At 50.4% G+C, this 22647-nt stretch overlaps 1 protein-coding gene across 2 annotated transcripts in view; it reads left to right on the top strand.

Annotated features, from left to right (window-relative positions):
- Positions 1 to 22647, top strand: part of LMO1 (LIM domain only 1) — an 85510-nt gene that overhangs the window by 55924 nt on the left and 6939 nt on the right. For both annotated transcript variants that reach the window (XM_044270608.1, XM_044270607.1), the window contains exon 2: positions 16068 to 16281. In XM_044270608.1, the coding sequence (XP_044126543.1) occupies positions 16068 to 16281 (214 nt within the window). The remainder of the gene's footprint in view (positions 1 to 16067; positions 16282 to 22647) is intronic.

Genomic DNA, 22647 nt, shown 5'->3' with positions numbered 1-22647 from the left:
TAATGTATGTACACAGTGACTGCACCAGCAGAATAGTGAGTGCAGCTCTGGAGTATAATACTGGATGTAACTCAGGATCAGTACAGGATAAGTAATGTATGTACACAGTGACTGCACCAGCAGAATAGTGAGTGCAGCTCTGGAGTATAATACAGGATGTAACTCAGGATCAGTACAGGATAAGTAATGTATGTACACAGTGACTGCACCAGCAGAATAGTGAGTGCAGCTCTGGGGTATAATACAGGATGTAACTCAGGATCAGTACAGGATAAGTAATGTATGTACACAGTGACTGCACCAGCAGAATAGTGAGTGCAGCTCTGGAGTACAATACCGGATGTAACTCGGGATCAGTATGTACACAGTGACTGCACTTTCTATACAGATAATGTACATTTCCTTGTGTAATACAGAGATGAATATTTGGTGTGTCGCTTCCATTTACCGGAGCCTCGCCTACAGTTACCCGGAATACTGCGCCGTTTTCTTCACTTCCTCCTAATCTTTTGAGGCTTCTGGCAGCACCTGAGCCTCGTGCGTTGTGTTGACAGATGCACCTGAGCGCCTGCTCTGAGGTCTCGCCAGGATGATGATTTAGAGCTGGGATTCCGTGTTAATAAAAGCTGTGATGTCAGGGGCACAGGTAGGACTGGGAAAATCCACTTCACATTTACTGACACTTTACAGACGCAAAAAGCAATTAAGCGGAGTCAACAAGCACTGCAGCCCCTTCAGTACACAGTAAGCAGTGGTAAGCGTCCGGGGGAGGGGTGCAGCGCCATGTAGGAGCGCTGATGACATCACAGGAAGATGGTACGATGAGAGATCACATTGGTGCCCCTCGTTATTGGGCTGCGGTGGTCTGCACTGCGACCTCCAGCTGTACTACAGCTCCCAGCATGCACACTTGATTGGTTGTTTTTGGAACTCCAATACAGTGGGATGGAGCCTGCTAGGAGTTGTAGTTGGGGGTCATTTATTAAGGCTGGCGTTTTAGACTCCGTGTGCTAGTGGTGGGTCCACCGGAGTTATGCCGATTTGCCGGCCTCTACATAACTTTGGTGCATCCACCGCAGGTCCAAATCGATGACAGCGCCCTTGCTGGCGTAGATCCACAATACTTTCTATGCATAAAACAGGTGGAGGCGGCCAACTGTCCCTGCCCCCTTCGTCACCCATGCCCCCTTGTTACACCTGGTGTGAGCAGGAAACAATCTGTTTCAGATATACGCAAAAAAACTGGCAAATATCTGATAGTAAATGACCCCCAAAGTGTTTTGGATGAGATTCCGGACAAGACCCTTTAATGATTTCAGGGGAAGTCTCAGTGCATACCGTCCATGGCTGGCGGGACGGAATCACTAGAATGACACAGTGGGCGTTAGCATGATGTCGCGCCACTGTCGGCGCCCGGTCATCTCTTAGAATTAATAACTGAGCGTAAACCTGATGTGGGACTTTATAGGTGACGTTTATCAAGCTCGGCTGTTTTTGGCCATGAAATGTTCCCGGCGCATTTCATTCTTCCGTCTTCTGCAGAGGATTTATTAACAGTCGCACAGCGGTTGATGAATTAGACTCGGCGTCTCGCTATTAGTCGGCCCTCTGGTGGTCGGTTTTCAGTACGACAGGTTCATATTCACTTAGACTGGTCTCATTTATCTGTGCATCTGTGTGGAGAAAAGTCTCATGTCTCCCGGAAAGTGCGACCTTCACTGAAAACCCCTGGGGTGGAGCAGAAATTAGACTGTTTTTGTGACAAATTCAGGTGTAAAAAAGACGCCCCTTCATAAATAGGTCGGGAAAAAAAGTAGCAAAAGTTAGAAAACATCTAAAAAATCAAAATGGGCAAACGAGGCCCAAAAGCCTCCAAAACTGGCGCAATTTCAGTAGTAAATGCGACTACAAAAATAAGGCGAGCAGCATATTTTAGATAAAAAACAGGCGGAAACACTTGAGTAAATGTCACCCAATGAATAATCCGATTTTCCTGCCTCCGCGGTGTGATGTCAGTGTGGCGCCTCTCGATACATCGGTGCTGCCCGTCCCGCCACTCACACGTCTCTGCTACACTGTATATCAATCCGTGCCCATTAGGTGCGACGTCTCCGCGTGCTGGTCTTTCTCTCTGCAGCGCTCCGGACGGGGACAGCGGCTGATTATATATTATAAAGGATCACGTGACAATTTCACGGGTGAATAGTCATTTCCGCACATTTCCTGCTGGATTCCTTCTAGAGCTGCGTACACAGGTGGATCTGATTTCTAGAGAACTGTCAAAGGGATCCCAGTTGATTTCTGGAAAAGGGACGCTATCGCTTTAAGAGGACACGCCGCCCTGACAGCCCCCAGTGCAAATGGTTTGGGCGCAAATGACTTTTTCGTATGACGACCAGGACGCAAATGACAGTTTTCAGTTCTGTGTCCTAATGGCTCAGGAGGCAGCGCGGAGACGCCCTCGCTGTAAATCCGGCCATTAATAACATGCGCTTTGTGACACCCAGGATGGAAGCCATTTTGACTATGCAATTTCTCACTGCGGCCCATGAGGCATTGGAACGTTTAGCCGTACATCACCCACAGGAGGCAGCGCGGGTGCCACAATACCAGGGTAGATGGCATCCTACGGGCTGACGTGTAAGTATGTGCGCCCCCTGCTGGTGTCATACAAGACTCTAGTCACATCCAGAGCTGCATTCCAACGTGCGCTTCCTTCTGCGTGAAGTCTGTCGGTCTGAATGAGCCCCTGCGTCGGCGATGCGAGCACGCTTCCACTGATCAGCCTTTTAAGGGAATATATTGTGAAAATGCAAACTTTTTGCGTCTGTGTAATTCGTACTAAATGTGTCGCACGTGATCAATGTGGCGCCTCTTTAAAACTGTCTACGGATGTCACTCCCCTCCCCCGTAACTGGAGTGAAATTGTCACTTTTTTAGTAATTTTTTTTTTAAAAAGAGGCATTTCTTCTGGCGTCGCCCTCCACGTCACATTTACACCTTCTTTTCAAAGTAGCAAGAGAGACATAAAGTCATAATTTCATTAAAAAGTCGGTGAGGTGACGTCATAGAACCGACAGACAAGACTTAATACGCCCCCTTCAATTCAACATTTTCAAGATTTCACAGCTGGAGATTTGTTACAATGTTGTACTCTGAGCCTCAGGCTTCGTTCACATCAGCGTTCAGCCTTTCCGTTAAACGGAGCAGGAGAACGGAAATTACGTATTCGTCACATAACTGAGCCGAACTGAGCCTACGGACCCCATAGACTATAATGGGCAGGGCCGGCCACCGCGTAGAGCGCACTCTTGCTGGGGGCGCCGGCGCTCTGGAGTCTGGCCGCAATAGAAGTCACAGTAGCAGACTGCTACTAGCAGTGGCGTTGCGAGGGGGGTGCAGCGGGTGTGGGCCGCACCAGGTGACATGTCCGGACCCAACACGCACGCCTGCGCAGTCAGCCCCGCCCATTTTAACCTACACTGTCCCAGCTCCCTGGCGGTGGCGGCCCCGGCGCTGCACTATCCTCCTGAGCGTGTACAGCGTCAGGACGTAGTGAGCGCACTATGACTTGATGCTGCACGCTGTCGGGTGACAGTGCAGCGCCGGCGGGAAGACGGGAGCGCGAGGAAGAGGAGCCGCAGCGCTTTAGGGAAGTATTGTAGTATGTAGTTAGTTCTGCCTGCCGCGATGAGGGGGCATTGGGGGTCTGAGTGGGCTGATATGAGGTTTGATGGGGGCTGAGTAGGCTAATGGGGGGCTGAGTGGGGGTCTTTGGCTGATCTGAGGTCGGATGGGGGGGTCTGTGCGCTGATCTGAGGTTTGATGGGGGCTGAGTAGGCTAATGGGGGGCTGAGTGGGGGTCTTTGGCTGATCTGAGGTCGGATGGGGGGTCTGTGAGCTGATCTGAGGTCGGATGGGGGGTCTTTGGCTGATCTGAGTTCGGATGGGGGGTCTGTGAGCTGATCTGAGGTCGGATGGGGGGTCTTTGGCTGATCTGAGTTCGGATGGGGGGTCTGTGGGCTGATCTGAGGGCTGATCTGAGGTCGGATGGGGGGTCTTTGGCTGATCTGAGTTCGGATGGGGGGTCTGTGGGCTGATCTGAGGTTTGATGGGGGCTGAGTAGGCTAATGGGGGGCTGAGTGGGGGTCTTTGGCTGATCTGAGGTCGGATGGGGGGGTCTGTGCGCTGATCTGAGGTTTGATGGGGGCTGAGTAGGCTAATGGGGGGCTGAGTGGGGGTCTTTGGCTGATCTGAGGTCGGATGGGGGGGTCTGTGCGCTGATCTGAGGTTTGATGGGGGCTGAGTAGGCTAATGGGGGGCTGAGTGGGGGTCTTTGGCTGATCTGAGGTCGGATGGGGGGGTCTGTGCGCTGATCTGAGGTTTGATGGGGGCTGAGTAGGCTAATGGGGGGCTGAGTGGGGGTCTTTGGCTGATCTGAGGTCGGATGGGGGGGTCTGTGAGCTGATCTGAGGTCGGATGGGGGGTCTTTGGCTGATCTGAGTTCGGATGGGGGGTCTGTGGGCTGATCTGAGGGCTGATCTGAGGTCGGATGGGGGGTCTTTGGCTGATCTGAGGTCGGATGGGGGGGTCTGTGCGCTGATCTGAGGTTTGATGGGGGCTGAGTAGGCTAATGGGGGGCTGAGTGGGGGTCTTTGGCTGATCTGAGGTCGGATGGGGGGTCTGTGAGCTGATCTGAGGTCGGATGGGGGGTCTTTGGCTGATCTGAGTTCGGATGGGGGGTCTGTGGGCTGATCTGAGGGCTGATCTGAGGTCGGATGGGGGGTCTTTGGCTGATCTGAGGTCGGATGGGGGGTCTGTGGGCTGATCTGAGGGCTGATCTGAGGTCGGATGGGGGGTCTTTGGCTGATCTGAGGTCGGATGGGGTCTGTGGGCTGTTATGAGATCTCTCTGCTAGTCTGCCACTACACACTTGCCCTTGTTATGTTTGGAAATCTTGTTGGCACTTGATATATGGGCAATGCTGCTATTTTATGTTTTGAATATGAGAAAATGTTTACAATTAAAATGTTTTAATTCAATGTTCTATTTTACTATTTTTATTATTTGGTCGAAAGGCTGATCGGGGGGAGGGGGGATTGTAACGGGGCTGCTGCAGAGATCTAAAATTAGGTGGTCAAGTAAAATGTTGCATCCAACAATCATTAAATAGGTGCTTGACAAAAAAGGGGCGGGCCAAAGGGCGGAGTCAAGGGGGCGGCAAAATTAGCTTTTGCCTATGGTGGCAAAAATCCTTGCACCAGCCCTGATAATGGGGTCCATTAGGTTTCTGCTCAGAAGATGATTTTGGAGCGGAGACAAAAGTTGTGCGCGCAGGACCCCAATATAGTCTATGGGCTCCTTAGGTTCCGTTCGGCTCAGCTATGTGCTCCGAGAACGGAAAGGCTGAGCGGTGATGTGAACAAAGCCTTGTCTTTGCAGTCTTTACAGTTTGTTACAATGTATCGGTACAGGTAACTTGTATCAGGCTGGAGTCCAGTCTCAGTAGCTCTGCGATGAAATGTTCTAGAACTTTCTAGTGCAGGGTTTGTGGCCTTCTGACAACGCTCCAGGTCTCTGCTTCCTGTGTAGAGACATTTGTATCAAGTCTTGTATCTTCTCAGTTGTGATACTTTGGGGCAGATTTATCAAAACTGGTCTAAGGCAACCAGTCAGATTCCACCTTCTATTTCAGAGCTTCTTTTGGAAAATGACAGCTGGAATCTGATTGGCTGCTGTGGTTTTACTTTACATCAGTCAACCCTCTAGGCAAAACAGCAGCACAAATCTCTGTTCTGGTGGTTTGGTACAGTGTATCAGTCTGGGGTCAAGGCTATTTAGCTCACAGAGGATTGTCTAGACTAGATGCAGTAGTAACAAACCCTCAGCCTACGACAGGGCTTCAGCCTCTGGATTATTTTACACAAAGGGGATCATTTATCAAAGACTGTATTTTTACGCCGGTCCTTAGAGCTCCTGGTGCAGGTCTCATCATAAATTAGGTGCAGCGCCTGACGGGAGTAGTTTCCATTCTTTTAGGCCTCATGCACACAACAGTATTTTTTCACGGTACGCAAAACGGGGTTCCGTTGTTGCGTGATCCGTTTCCGTTTCCGTGTGTCTTCCTTGATTTTTGGAGGATCACCAGACATGAAGGAAAGTGGAAAAAAATCTAAGTCGTTTGCCTTGCAAATGATAGGAAAAAAACGGACAAAGATCATGGACGCGGATGACAATCTTGTGTGCCTCCGTGTTTTTTCACGGACCCATTGACTTGAATGGGTCCGCGAACCGTTGTCCGTGAAAAAAATAGGACAGGTCATATTTTTTTGATGGACTGAAAACACGGATCACGGACGTGGATGACAAACGGTGCATTAGCCGAGTTTTCCACGGACCCATTGAAAGTCAATGGGTCCGCAGAATATCACGGAAAACGGGACAACGGACACGGAACACAACAAGGCATGAGGCCTTACACCGGTTTCCAGGAGTAAATGTTAGTAAATTTGTCAGGGAGGAGAAACCCCCCCCCCCCCCCCCCTCCCTATTGGGAAGAATGGCGCAATAGTCTTGTGACTATTTTATGCCAAAAATGGTGTAAAAATGTCCTTAATAAACCTGACTGAATCACAGCACCTTTGTCTTTTGCGTATCTAAGCCTAGGATTTGTGACACTGTCTGCTGAACTGTGTATCTAATCTAATGATGTGTGATACTGTCTGCTGAGCTGCGTATCTAATCCTGTCCTGTGTGATACTGTCTGCTGAACTGTGTATCTAATCTAATGATGTGTGATACTATCTGCTGAGCTGTGTATCTAATCCTGTCCTGTGTGATACTGTCTGCTGAGCTGTGTATCTAATCTAATGATGTGTGATACTGTCTGCTGAGCTGCGTATCTAATCCTGTACTGTGTGATACTGTCTGCTGAACTGTGTATCTAATCTAATGATGTGTGATACTATCTGCTGAGCTGTGTATCTAATCCTGTCCTGTGTGATACTGTCTGCTGAGCTATATATCTAAGCCCATGGCATGTGATACTGTCTGTAAACTGCTGTATCTAATCCTAGCATATATCTAATCGTATCATGTGTGATACAATCTTCTAAGCTGCATATCTAATAATGTGTGATACTGTATCTAATCCTAGCATATGCGCTCCAGTGTAGAGAAGCTCCCCGCACTCCCTGCCCGATCTGTAATGGTCTGTAATGACTGCACTCTCTGACTTGGTAAAGTGCGGTTATTTTTTGGCAGCATCGCTTCGGATCGCAGTCAGTAAAGGTCGTTCATAGATTCTATTTTAGGCAAATACGCCGACAAAACAAAGCAGGAAGCGACGGTAACGAGCTATTCTTCCATACATGCATTAGTGACCCAGCGCCGCTCTACCCCGCTCTAATACCTGTCAGCTGCTTTCAGCCCTGGAGCCATTATGTTCACGTCTCTAGGCTTTTTAAAAGGATATTATGGAAACATAAGGGGAAGGGTCCGGCTGAAATCAAAAACCTCCAGCGTCATGTAACACAGTGATGTACCCAACATACTACATACCGATAAACATAATCATGGATCGTGAGTATATAATACTGCTCCTATGTACAAGAATATAACTGCTATAATACTGCTCCATAGTACAAGAATATAACTACTATAATACTGCTCCTATGTACAAGGATATAACTACTATAATACTGCCTCCTATGTACAAGATTATAACTACTATAATACTGCTCCTATGTACAGGAATATAACTACTATAATACTGCTCCTATGTACAGGAATATAACTACTATAATACTGCTCCTATGTACAGGAATATAACTACTATAATACTGCCTCCTATGTACAGGAATATAACTGCTATAATACTGCTCCTATGTACAAGAATATAACTACTATAATACTGCCTCCTATGTACAAGAATATAACTACTATAATACTGCTCCTATGTACCAGAATATAACTACTATAATACTGCTCCTATGTACAAGAATATACCTACTATAATACTGCTCCTATGTACAGGAATATAACTACTATAATACTGCTCCTATGTACAAGAATATACCTACTATAATACTGCTCCTATGTACAGGAATATAACTACTATATTACTGCTCCTATGTACAAGGATATAACTACTATAATACTGCCTCCTATGTACAAGGATATAACTACTATAATACTGCTCCTATGTACAAGAATATAACTACTATAATACTGCCTCCTATGTACAAGAATATAACTACTATAATACTGCTCCTATGTACAAGAATATAACTACTATAATACTGCTGCTATGTACAAGAATATAACTACTATAATACTGCTCCTATGTACAAGAATATAACTACTATAATACTGCCTCCTATGTACAAGAATATAACTACTATAATACTGCTCCTATGTATAGGAATATAACTACTATAATACTGCTCCTATGTACAAGAATATAACTACTATAATACTGCCTCCTATGTACAAGAATAATACTACTATAATACTGCTCCTATGTACAAGAATATAACTACTATAATACTGCTGCTATGTACAAGAATATAACTACTATAATACTGCCCCTATGTACAAGAATATAACTACTATAATACTGCTCCTATGTACAAGAATATAACTACTATAATACTGCTCCTATGTACAGGAATATAACTACTATAATACTGCTCCTATGTACAGGAATATAACTACTATAATACTGCTCCTATGTACAAGAATATAACTACTATAATACTGCCTCCTATGTACAAGAATAATACTACTATAATCTGCTATGTACAAGAATATAACTAACTATACTGCCCCTAGTACAAGATATAACTACCTATATACTGCTCCTATGTACAAGAATATAACTACTATAATACTGTCTATGTACAGGAATAGTAACTACTATAATACTGCTCCTATGTACAGAATATATCTACTATAATACTGCTCCTATGTACAAGAATATAACTACTATAATACTGCCTCTCTGTACAAGAATATAACTACTATAATACTGCTCTATGTACAAGAATATAACTACTATAATACTGCTCCTATGTACAAGAATATAACTACTATAATACTGGTCCTATGTACAAGAATATAATACTATAATACTGCTCCTATGTACAGGATATAACTACTATAATACTGCTCCTATGTACAAGGAATATAACTACTATAATACTGCTATAATACTTGGTCCTATGTACAAGAATATAACTACTATAATACTGCTCCTATGTACAAGAATATAACTACTATAATACTGCTGCTATGTACAAGAATATAACTACTATAATACTGCCCCTATGTACAAGAATATAACTACTATAATACTGCTCCTATGTACAAGAATATAACTACTATAATACTGCTCCTATGTACAGAATATAACTACTATAATACTGCTCCTATGTACAGGAATATAACTACTATAATACTGCTCCTATGTTCAGATCAGGTTCTTTGCGCCGCTCCCCTTCTCTTATGCTCTCAGGTGTCTTTTATACTTCAGACATGGACACTGGAGATTACGGCATTTTTACTTCTTGGCGATTCTTGAGATTACCGCCACCCCTCTGTCCTTCCTGTGTGTGTGGGGGGGGGGGGGGGGGGGTCATTTTGCGGGGCAGGTTTAGGGCCTCTATTGTCACAGTACAGGAATGTTTTATGTAATTAGTCTTCTTAGAGTCTCTGTAGAATTAGCAATTAGTCGCCATTAATTGGGGGGGTCTTTTGCCAGCCCTGGGGGGGGCGGCGCGGTCTCCTGGGGATTGTGTGTCCTCCTCTTCCCCCAATTAGGGTTGTTTTTCCTGCACAGTAATGAGCCGCGGGTCCTTAAAAGGTGTGAAGTGAAGGTGTTCATAGTGTGTGGCCCCCAGGGGGATTCTGGGGGTCCCAAGCGCTGGTGGAACAGGATATGAGGGACGATCATTAGGCGCACTTATCTGGGCTAATGGGGGAGGGGGTAACGCTCCCCACAGGGTTAACGACCTGAAATTCACTATTTTAATGAAAATTCGGACAAAGGGAGACTTCACAATTGACGTCTGCAACCTGCAGCTTCCCAGTGATCGTAGAACTACTACTCCTAGCATCCCCTGACAATTCTCCCTTACCGAATCAGTGATGAGGAGTAATAATAGGGTCTTCTCACCGGGTGACAGGTGCGACTGCTGCCACTGTGTCATGCCTCTGCTACTAACCTGCCTGTGTGTCAGTCAGAACTTTAACTCTGGCATTCTGTTCATGTACAGGAAGCCATAGATTGTGTAATAGATATGGGGGAGAGGCAGAACAGCAGCCGGATCCTCAGTGTGGATCTAAGACTTCAGTATATCCGTGATTAGAGCAGTGAGCTAATGGAGCAGCGCTGCAGTGTAAAGCATGGGGGAAGTAGAGCAGCAAGCTGACAGGAGTTGGATTTCAGATAACCTACGCCTCCAATAAACGATGCAGATAAACTGGAATCACTGTTTAGAGCAATGACCTAATGGAGCGGCAGAGCAGTGTAAAGCATGGGGAAGCAGAGCAGCAGCCTCAGCCTCTGATGTAAGAAGAGGAAATCTTCAGGCCAGTTTAAAGCAACTTATCTGGAGGGACTGTTCCTAGCTGCAGTGTAGAGCATGGGGGCAAAGATGCAACAAAATACTGATGTTAGCCTTCAAAGACAATACAGCTGAGCTGAAGTCACTGATCATAGCTGTGCCATAATGGAGCAGAACTGCAGTGTAAAGTATGTGGAGGGAAACGCAGGAGATGGATTCCAGACTACTATGCACCCTAATAGACAATGGGGGTCATTTACAAACATGGTTATGTCAGTTTTTGGCATAAAAATGTTGCATGACCCTCTTATGTATATTGTGCGTTAGACGCTTAAGAGTGTTGAGGGTACGGCGGGGGCGTGCCGGGGGCGGGGCCAGGACTTCTGCCCCGACACATTCACCAACATTTACTCCTGGCAACAGGGACTGGTCGAGTTTATATGCCAGGTGCAAATGTTTGCAGAGGGTGCACCTAATTAATGACCAGGCTGAAATGACATTTATCGCCAGGTGTAAACAGGAGCAGAGAATGGCGCCGCTCGACGTCCGCAAATCTCTATTTCAGAAAGTGTAAAGCGCCATTCTGTGACTTGCGCAACAGAGAATCCGCCATTAATCCTGCAGAGAGGCTCTGGAGACGTCCTCACATACCTGAGACAGTAAGTGTCCGCGCCCTATACATCACATATGGGAGGTCGCAGGTTCCCAGCAGTCGTTCCCATCTTCCAAACCTCAATGGATGATGTCATTTTGCTAACACATTTTGTGCCTCAGTTCCTCTGCATGCTGTCAGTGAATGGAAGCACTCCTGTTTCTCTGACCTATAATGCTTGCCCTGAACATCTGTTACAATTGTATCTAATCCAGACGTCTCTTTTATCTGCCTTGATACATTGTTGCAAACTGTCAGGACAGGACAGTCACACGCGAAGGCCCCTCTGCCAGTATTTGGCGCCTGGTAAGGGGGGTCCGGCCGCAGGGTTGGCATTGGGACCCAGGGTGGAGGTTAACCCTCAGTAAGAACAGGTCATGTGGCCCCTTCTTATAGTTGCTTTGTGTCTGAAGGGTTAAGATGCCCGCCTGATTGCCCTGTAGCGCTGCGCCCGCCGCCGTCCTTCCCGTCACATTGTCCCTTCCTCAAAGCCCGCTAAGCTCTTTGAGGAGCAGATGACAGGTGCGCGCAGATCCGGCCGATACGCTTCTCACTTTTATATTCTTCATCTCCTTTCGTTAATTAAAACTTTCCGGAGGTAAATTTAATTTCTATCTAGATGGAATGATTGAGGCGCGAGATGAAAACTGCGCAAATCTGGAGGCCGATAAGCGGCTGAGGAGGCGCCGAATTCATTAGGATCCTATGAAGATCAGACGTCTCAATGGAAAAGCGTTATCAGATGGTGGCGGGGGAAGGGCGCGACAATCATCTCCTCACCCGCAGTAATGGGGGAGCTGGGGAACAAGATCATGGGGGGGGGGGGGGGGTAAGGGGCACATGAGCGCGACCCCTGTGTAATCCTGGCTGTTTCTGGGAAAGTTGGGCGAGAGCCAAAAGCTCCTACAGGGCGGTCACCCAGCTTCTCCACCGAGACCACAGCAGCTCCCAGTATCACTGTGTTACTGGTCATTCAGGAGTCTGGAAGAGCGGAGTGATCGCCCCGCAGAGCGGCCATATTGGTCATCACCCAGCTTTCCTGGAGACAGAAGTAACTGCTGGTGTCAGTCACTGGGATCCCTTCTGACAGGCGGAGGATTCTGGGAGCGTAACGCGCGTCAGGGAAGGGCTGGTTAACGCATTTCTCCAGCGGCGGCAAATACATTCAGCATTTAAATGTATTAACTGCAGCGGGGGGGGGGGGGGCACAGACGGGAAGAGCGGCGTTTTAAATCATTAGCCGCGCCGGCGACATCTCCAGAAAAGGGACTTTTAAAGCCTTAAGGCTGGAGCGCGGTCGCCGCGGCAGTGCGGATACGATGGATTGATACGTTGTTTGTGTGAAGCGTCTTAAGTGCTGTCGTCGGAGGCTTTTAGCGGCGGGTCACCCATTACTGTAAGAAGTGTCCGCGCCTCACAAGCGGCGTCAGCCCGCAGGAAAGCGGGGAAATGTCAGCGCCGCCATTACTGAGCTCCCCAGCCGTCCGCCTCCATCTCTGCTCTGTGTAACAGTAATACGCGGCAGCGCCATGTTGTCTCCTGTAGATACTCACTGCCCCACGGACACTTACCTCCGGGGCGATTGTTCTGTACGTGTCCTGTGGGTGCATGTGTCTGTAAGACCTATGGGGCCCCGACATGGCTCCTGCTGCCTCAAAATACCCCCAGTATCGTCATCTGCCCCCCGCCCTGGCACATTTGTAAGGTTGGTGATTGGGCCCTTGTGGAGATAAGTCATGGGGCCCCAGTACTTTTCTTTAGCACAATGTGCCCTACACTGTACAGTACTCAGTGACAGCACTTAGGATAGATTGGTCATGTCTGCTGTACCTTCAAGATGGATTGGTCATGTCTGCTCCCCCTTTGGGATAGATTTGTCATGTCTGCTCGTCCTTCAGGATGGATTGGTCATGTCTGCTCCTCCTTTAAGCTAGATTGATCATGTCTGCTCCCTCTCTGGGATGGATTGGTCATGTCTACTCCCACTTAGGCATGGATTAACCATGTCTGCTCCGCCTTCGGGATGGATTGGTCATGTCTGCTCCGCCTTCGGGATGGATTGGTCATGTCTGCTCCCCCTTTGGGATAGATTTGTCATGTCTGCTCGTCCTTCAGGATGGATTGGTCATGTCTGCTCCTCCTTTAGGATAGATTGATCATGTCTGCTCCCTCTCTGGGATGGATTGGTCATGTCTACTCCCACTTAGGCATGGATTAATCATGTCTGCTCCGCCTTCGGGATGGATTGTTCATGTCTGCTCCGCCTTCAGGATGGATTGTTCATGTCTGCTCCACCTTCAGGATGGATTGGTCATGTCTGTTCTTTCTTCAGGAGAATTATTTAAAATACACTTTCCTCAAAGGGGCTCGTTGAGCAGAGATTGCTGTGTGTCAGTGGGATATCAGTGGCTGCTGCAGTGGCCGGGTTTGGGGTGGGCCCAACGATACGCTGGGTCCCCTGGACACCGTTGAGGTGTCACCAAGTGTTGTTGCTCTCCTGGAGGGGTGGTAAGGAGTGGTGCACCCCAATGGTAAAAAAGTCCAGAGAGTCGGGGTCTGCAGTAATCAGATGGCTTCTTTACTAGAGGAATTCAGGTGCAAAACAATACAGGCGAGGCATAGGGCTGGCTTCTCCAGTCTCCTCCCTAGAACGAGGCATAGGGCTGGCTTCTCCAGTCTCCTCCCTGAGACGAGGCATGGGGCTGGCTTCTCCAGTCTCCTCCCTGAGACGAGGCATAGGGCTGGCTTCTCCAGTCTCCTCCCTGAGATGAGGCATAGGGCTGGCTTCTCCAGTCTCCTCCCTGAGATGAGGCATAAGACCGGCTTCTCCAGTCTCCTCCCTGAGATGAGGCATAGGGCTGGCTTCTCCAGTCTCCTCCCTGAGACGAGGCATAGGACCGGCTTCTCCAGTCTCCTCCCTGAGACGAGGCATAGGGCCGGCTTCTCCAGTCTCCTCCCTGAGACGAGGCATAGGGCCGGCTTCTCCAGTCTCCTCCCTGAGATGAGGCATAAGGCTGGCTTCTCCAGTCTCCTCCCTAGAACCAGGCATAGGGCTGGCTTCTCCAGTCTCCTCTCTGAGATGAGGCATAGGGCTGGCTTCTCCAGTCTCCTCCCTGAGATGAGGCATAGGACCGGCTTCTCCAGTCTCCTCCCTGACATGAGGCATAGGGCTGGCTTCTCCAGTCTCCTCCCTGAGATGAGGCATAGGACCGGCTTCTCCAGTCTCCTCCCTGACATGAGGCATAAGACCGGCTTCTCCAGTCTCCTCCCTGAGATGAGGCATAGGGCTGGCTTCTCCAGTCTCCTCCCTGAGACGAGGCATAGGACCGGCTTCTCCAGTCTCCTCCCTGAGACAAGGCATAGGGCTGGCTTCTCCAGTCTCCTCCCTAGAACCAGGCATAGGGCTGGCTTCTCCAGTCTCCTCCCTGAGATGAGGCATAGGGCTGGCTTCTCCAGTCTCCTCCCTAGAACCAGGCATAGGGCTGGCTTCTCCAGTCTCCTCCCTGAGATGAGGCATAGGGCTGGCTTCTCCAGTCTCCTCCCTGAGATGAGGCATAAGACCGGCTTCTCCAGTCTCCTCCCTGAGATGAGGCATAGGGCTGGCTTCTCCAGTCTCCTCCCTGAGACGAGGCATAGGACCGGCTTCTCCAGTCTCCTCCCTGAGACGAGGCATAGGGCCGGCTTCTCCAGTCTCCTCCCTGAGACGAGGCATAGGGCCGGCTTCTCCAGTCTCCTCCCTGAGATGAGGCATAAGGCTGGCTTCTCCAGTCTCCTCCCTAGAACCAGGCATAGGGCCGGCTTCTCCAGTCTCCTCTCTGAGATGAGGCATAGGGCTGGCTTCTCCAGTCTCCTCCCTGAGATGAGGCATAGGACCGGCTTCTCCAGTCTCCTCCCTGACATGAGGCATAGGGCTGGCTTCTCCAGTCTCCTCCCTGACATGAGGCATAGGACCGGCTTCTCCAGTCTCCTCCCTGACATGAGGCATAAGACCGGCTTCTCCAGTCTCCTCCCTGAGATGAGGCATAGGGCTGGCTTCTCCAGTCTCCTCCCTGAGACGAGGCATAGGACCGGCTTCTCCAGTCTCCTCCCTGAGACAAGGCATAGGGCTGGCTTCTCCAGTCTCCTCCCTAGAACCAGGCATAGGGCTGGCTTCTCCAGTCTCCTCCCTGAGATGAGGCATAGGGCTGGCTTCTCCAGTCTCCTCCCTAGAACCAGGCATAGGGCTGGCTTCTCCAGTCTCCTCCCTGAGATGAGGCATAGGGCTGGCTTCTCCAGTCTCCTCCCTAGAACCAGGCATAGGGCCGGCTTCTCCAGTCTCCTCTCTGAGATGAGGCATAGAGCTGGCTTCTCCAGTCTCCTCCCTGAGAAGAGGCATAGGGCTGGCTTCTCCAGTCTCCTCCCTAGTACGAGGCATAGGGCTGCCTTCTCCAGTCTCCTCCCTGGCAGAAAAAGGGTTTGATGCTGAGGAAAGGCCTGAGCGAGCTGTCCCTCTCTCAGAAGGCTGGTACCCTGGCCAAAGGCTGGAGGCCCAGGGTCTGTGGCAGAGTATCCCCATTTTAGCGTCTCCTTCAGGTCACTTATACGGTTTGGCAGAGTCTCTCCTACTAAACACTGGTCCCTATCTTTAGACAACTAGGGGCTTAGAACCTTCTAGTGGGAGGTGGGGTGAAGAAGCACAGCCTAAACAGAAACAATGTTACAATTTCTTCCTATCATTCACGATACAAGTCTATGGCAATGATGCAGCAGTTTTTCCAGACGTAAACAACAGAGCTAAGCCAGACAATGAGAAGGTATATGAGATGAAAGGTGCAGATTCATGGTGACATGTCCGCTCTCTCCTCCTCTAGGCGTGCCGATGCTCTCCGTACAGCCCAAAGGCAAACAGAAAGGCTGCGCCGGCTGCAACCGGAAGATAAAGGACCGCTACCTGCTGAAGGCCCTGGACAAGTACTGGCATGAGGACTGCCTGAAGTGCGCCTGCTGCGACTGCCGCCTCGGGGAGGTCGGATCCACCCTCTACACAAAAGCCAATCTCATTCTATGTCGCCGAGATTACCTGAGGTGAGGACGAGAAGACGCTATACTGTATGTGTGTCACACTGATGATGTCATCACTGGAACCAACGATGTCATTGTTATGGAGCAGCAGAGATTTATTATTTCTCATTACTTACATATATCTAACAAAAAGAGAACTCCAGCAGTTATGATGTTGAAGGGTGAACTTTTATTAAAGTGCGGCCTTTACAAACAGTGACGTTTCGGCCTAATGTGGCCTTTATCAAACTGCTGCCACTTAGAGAAGATGGGAAAGTGTAGGAAATAGCTGCGCTAAGAGAATCTGGGTACTGTGCAGGCGCATTTATCTACTCGTGCGCCTGCACAGTACCCAGATTCTCTCAGCGCAGCTATCTCCTACACTTTCCCATCTTCTCTAAGTGGCAGCAGTTTGATAAAGGTCACATTAGGCCGAAACGTCACTGTTTGTAAAGGCCGCGCTTTAATAAAAGTTCACCCTTCCGCATCATAACTGCTGGAGTTCTCTTTATTGTTATATTCGGGGTGGGAACCCGACTCCGAGCATTTATTGGCAGAGTGCCATGAAGTTTTACGTTAGAATTATATATATCTACTAGACAATAACGGGCGCTAGAACAGTAGTGCATAAACATTAGCAGGAACAGTCTATATTAAATGGCACTGACTGGTGGCTGTGGCTGAAACTGCTGGCACTGTGACTGGTGGCACTGACTGGTGGTGCTGAGACTGCTGGTACTGTGACTGGTGGCTGTGGCTGGTGGCACTGACTGGTGGCTGCAGTGTCGGACTGGGGTACCTAGGGCCCACCAGTAAAATGTATTTTGGGCGCCCACTGTACAGATACATTCAAATATAATAAATAATCTAACAAGTTTTTTTATATGAACATAGGCTGGTTGAGGTGTAGTGCAGTAAGTCTGCTGCGTTATGTGCCACTTGTGCAGGGGGTGGGAGACTAGGGGCCCACCTTGCTCAGGGGCTCACCGGGGGATTCCCCTGTACCCCTGTGGGCCTGGGTGGTTGAGACTGCTGGCACTGTGGCTGGTGGCACTGACTGATGGCTGAGACGGCTGGCACTGACTCGTGGTGCTGAGACTGCTGGCAGCAACTAGTGGCTGAGACTGCTTGTACTGTGACTGGTGGCTGAGACGGTTGGCACTGACTGGTGGCTGGTGGCACTTTCTGATGGCTGAGAGGGCTGGCACTGACTGGTGGCACTGACTGAAGGTTGAGACAGCTGGCACTGTGACTGGCACTGTGACTGGTGGCACTGACTGATGGTTGAGACAGCTGGCACTGACTGATGGCACTGTGACTGGTGGCACTGACTGAAGGCTGAGACAGCTGGCACTGACTGATGGCACTGTGACTGTTGACACTGACTGATGGTTGAGATGGCTGGCACTGACTGATAGTTGAGACAGCTGGCACTGACTGATGGCACTGTGACTGGTGGCACTGACTGATGGTTGAGACAGCTGGCACTGACTGATGGCACTGTGACTGATGGTTGAGACAGCTCGCACTGACTGATGGCACTGTGACTGGTGGCACTGACTGAAGGCTGAGACAGCTGGCACTGACTGATGGCACTGTGACTGTTGACACTGACTGATGGTTGAGATGGCTGGCACTGACTGATAGTTGAGACAGCTGGCACTGACTGATGGCACTGTGACTGGTGGCACTGACTGATGGTTGAGACAGCTGGCACTGACTGATGGCACTGTGACTGGTGGCACTGACTGATGGTTGAGACAGCTGGCACTGACTGATGGCACTGTGACTGGTGGCACTGACTGATGGTTGAGACTGGTGGCACTGACTGAAGGCTGAGACAGCTGGCACTGACTGATGGCACTGTGACTGTTGACACTGACTGATGGTTGAGATGGCTGGCACTGACTGGTGGCTGAGACTGCTGGCACTGTGACTGGTGGCACTGACTTATGGCTGAGACGGCTGACACTGACTGCTGGCACTGTGACTGGTGGCACTGACTTATGGCTGAGATGGCTGACACTGACTGCTGGCACTGTGACTGGTGGCACTGACTTATGGCTGAGACGGCTGACACTGACTGGTGGCACGGACTGATGGTTGAGACAGCTGGCACTGACTGGTGGCACTGACTTATGGCACTGTGACTGGTGGCACTGACTTATGGCTGAGACGGCTGACACTGACTGGTGGTGCTGAGACTGCTGGCAGCGGCTGCTGTCTGTGGCTGAGAGTGCTGGGACTGTGCGGCTGTCTGATGCACGAACAGTAATGGCGGCGCTCCGATGTGGAAAGCACACCATAACCTGCAAGCAGTGGCAGTGATTGGCCAATGCGCAGATGTGGGTGGTGCATGTAGAGCTGTGTGATGATTGGTTGGCGCGCCGTGTGCGCTGGTATGTGCAGCGGTGATTGGGCGGCGCACTGGTGTGGTTGGTGCGGGCGCCGCGCATGTGCAGTTCGATTAGCGGCACACACGGACACGCAGCCCTCACACAGGGCTTTTATGTTATGTTCCTCCCTCCTTCCCTATAGTATCTCCTATATAATTAAAACCCTCTGTGCCTGCGATGTGTCCGTGCATGTGTGCCGATGTTAAATGCGCATGCGCAGCGACCTATCAGCACACACGCTGCCCACACCTGCGCACCGCCCAATCAACGCTGCTAGCATAGGCGGGACCTGCACTGGGGACCCGTCCTCATTGGCAGTACTCCCGGCACAGTCTCTTCTCTATGGCGCCTCCTACGCCCGGCACAGTCTCTTCTCTATGGCGCCTCTTACGCCCGGCACAGTCTCTTCTCTATTGCGCCTCTTACGCCCGGCACAGTCTCTTCTCTATGGCGCTTCTTACGCCCGGCACAGTCTCTTCTCTATGGCGCCTCTTACGCCCGGCACAGTCTCTTCTCTATGGCGCCTCTTACGCCCGGCACAGTCTCTTCTCTATGGCGCCTCTTACGCCCGGCACAGTCTCTTCTCTATGGCGCCTCTTACGCCCGGCACAGTCTCTTCTCTATGGCGCCTCTTACGCCCAGCACAGTCTCTTCTCTATTGCGCCTCTTACGCCCAGCACAGTCTCTTCTCTATGGCGCTTCTTACGCCCGGCACAGTCTCTTCTCCATGGCGCCTCTTACGCCCGGCACAGTCTCTTCTCTATGGCGCCTCTTACGCCCGGCACAGTCTCTTCTCTATGGCGCCTCCTACGCCCGGCACAGTCTCTTCTCTATGGCGCCTCTTACGCCCGGCACAGTCTCTTCTCTATGGCGCCTCTTATGCCCGGCACAGTCTCTTCTCTATGGCGCCTCTTACGCCTGGCACAGTCTCTTCTCTATGGCGCCTCTTTCACCCGGCACAGTCTCTTCTCTATGGCGCCTCTTACGCCCGACACAGTCTCTTCTCTATGGCGCCTCCTACGCCCGGCACAGTCTCTTCTCTATGGCGCCTCCTACGCCCGGCACAGTCTCTTCTCTATGGCGCCTCTTACGCCCGGCACAGTCTCTTCTCTATGACGCCTCTTACGCCCGGCACAGTCTCTTCTCTATGGCGCCTCTTACGCCCGGCACAGTCACTTCTCTATGACGCCTCTTACGCCTGGCACAGTCTCTTCTCTATGGCGCCTCTTACGCCCGGCACAGTCTCTTCTCTATGGCGCCTCTTACACCCGGCACAGTCTCTTCTCTATGGCGCCTCTTACACCCGGCACAGTCTCTTCTCTATGGCGCCTCTTACACCCGGCACAGTCTCTTCTCTATGGCGCCTCGTACACCCGGCACAGTCTCTTCTCTATGGCGCCTCTTACACCCGGCACAGTCTCTTCTCTATGGCGCCTCTTACGCCGGGCACAGTCTCTTCTCTATGGCGCCTCTTACGCCCGGCACAGTCTCTTCTCTATGGCGCCTCTTACACCCGGCACAGTCTCTTCTCTATGGCGCCTCTTACACCCGGCACAGTCTCTTCTCTATGGCGCCTCTTACACCCGGCACAGTCTCTTCTCTATGGCGCCTCGTACACCCGGCACAGTCTCTTCTCTATGGCGCCTCTTACACCCGGCACAGTCTCTTCTCTATGGCGCCTCTTACGCCGGGCACAGTCTCTTCTCTATGGCGCCTCTTACGCCCGGCACTGGCTGGGATCGCACTATGTGCTGAGGGCCTACTGGCTGGGGTGTGCGGCTCCACAGCGGACTGACTCCACCATGATTACACTACATTGTGGGCTGTCACCCCAGAAGGGGAGGAGCACGCTGTCCGCGGGGACGCGTCATTACCCGGCAGGCCCTGTTCGGGTGCCCAGGGCTGAGCTCTCACCTGAGACCGGCTTCCAGCGTGTGGGGCACGGAGTCCAGGATGCTGCAGCTCCTCGACCGACTCATCTCCGCCGTCCTCCTGGTTACACGATGAGAGAGCCCAAGGCTCGGAGTCCGTAACCTCCCCCAGGACACTCCCACAGCGGCGTCCAGCGGGCACCGGACCGGGGCTTGAGACCGGGCACCGGGAGTCTCCCACTGCGGCCGACCAATCTTCGCCCCTGCAGCGAGCAGGAGAGATGATTATCTCCAGAGCCGGGTACTGGGGGGCCCTGACAGTGCAGCACACACAGCCCCCGCCCCCGAATTATGTGGCCCTTTTTTTTCCGGACATCTCTACACTCCAGGCGCTCTTCTCCTTGTACACACCGGGCGCGCAGGTATGGGCGGTGCAGGCGGTGCTCGTGCATGTGTGCTGATTGGTCGGCGTGCCGTGCATGGGCATTTACCATCGGCACGGACACAGCGCAGGCACAGAGGGCTTTTATTATATAGTAGAAGATTATTATGAGGTGTAGATTATAACATGTGATCGGTGCTGGTTCCTCTGTGTGATGTCAGCGGTCACAGCGCCTATAGATTATCGTATAGAGCGGAGCCGCAGCTGGCGGCCGGGCAGTGGCGTCATGTAGGGACATGGGGGAGTGACAACCTCTCAGACATAATGTACAGGCAGGTTGTCAGCAGTAATAGATAAATAGATGTTCCTGTAGTATAAGGTGTGATCACATGTCATTATATCAGTGATGTCATCAGCAGGGGGCGGGGCTGTGACAACCTCTCAGACATAATGTACAGGCAGGTAGTCAGCAGTTTGGTGTAGAGAATGAAGTATTTGCCACATCTGCCTCCCGTCCCCATTATAGTGGAGGGGGTCGGGGCGGACTTCCGGCAGAAAACGTTAGTACGGATCCAGCCGGCTGTTCCCCTATCGTCAGTGTGAAAGTAGCGTCACCCGGTTGCTCCTCTCACTGTAGAATTAGTTTTATTGTTTTTTCTTGCTACACTTTGTTATTTTGTTGACAAATAGAAGGATATTTCTCCATTTCCGGTTTCCTTTGTCTGTAGTTTTCTTCAGTGTCTGATCCGTTTTTTTGTCACGCTGACCCATTCTTTTCTATGGATTCAGTCACACTTGGCACTTTTTGCGGATCGGCGCGGCCGTTCTATGCCGCGCCGATACTTTTCGTGTCCATGTTTGCAGATGATAATCGTCTTTTCTGTTGATGCACACACACTGAAGCTATCTGTGTATTTTGGATGCGTTTTCTGCGGACTGAAATACGGACGCGTGTGCCCTCATCACTCGTCACATCTACGCCAAGGTTATAAATAAATAACTTCTACCCGGAAACTGCTTGTCGCTGTGATGTCACCGGTCATTATAAGCAGTATTATGGATTCACACTATTTATAAATTTTATTTCACCGTCAGTGTTTTAGCCACACCCCTTTCTGAATGGCGCTTAGTTCCTCTTCGATCGCGGCGCTCACCTCTGTGACGTTCTTCATAAATGACGCCATTGCGCACCTGGCGCGGTATTATTGACAACATAACCACGGCTGGACATGGCGAGCGGCTTCACAGGGCCCGAGGCCTTCTAATAGCGCCACATATCATTCCTCAGCGCTGCGTGCTCTCGCCCAAGGATGCGGGCGCCGTCTGAGATTTCCGCTCGCTCATATTTACAGGCGGACACCGTATGTTATAATCGTAATTATACGAGACAAAAGTCGCCAAGGTCGCTGCACTGAATCTTCCGGCGGCACGCAGTTCTTCGCAATACTTTTATTTCTTCTTCCAACCTCATTCCCTCTCAGGATCATAAAAAACGTAAAGGGCCGCGGCGGACGCCATTAGAGATCCTTTCTGCCAGGACATAAAAAGATACCGTTTTTTTGAATTTAGTCTCTCCGATGGAACGATTTAGGCCTCATACACACGACCGTTGTTCTGGTGCTGTCCGCATCCGTTGCTCCGTTCTGTGGTCCACGCTTTGCGGACAAAAATAGGACATGCTATATTTTTTTGCGGACCATAGTTATATTAAAGGTTGTCCATCTGTGTTTTGCGGATCCGT

Source organism: Bufo gargarizans, chromosome 10 (assembly GCF_014858855.1).
Source record: "Bufo gargarizans isolate SCDJY-AF-19 chromosome 10, ASM1485885v1, whole genome shotgun sequence".
NCBI lineage: Eukaryota > Metazoa > Chordata > Amphibia > Anura > Bufonidae > Bufo > Bufo gargarizans.
Note: the sequence above shows the minus strand (reverse complement) of the source record. Positions and strands in the feature narration are given on the sequence as shown.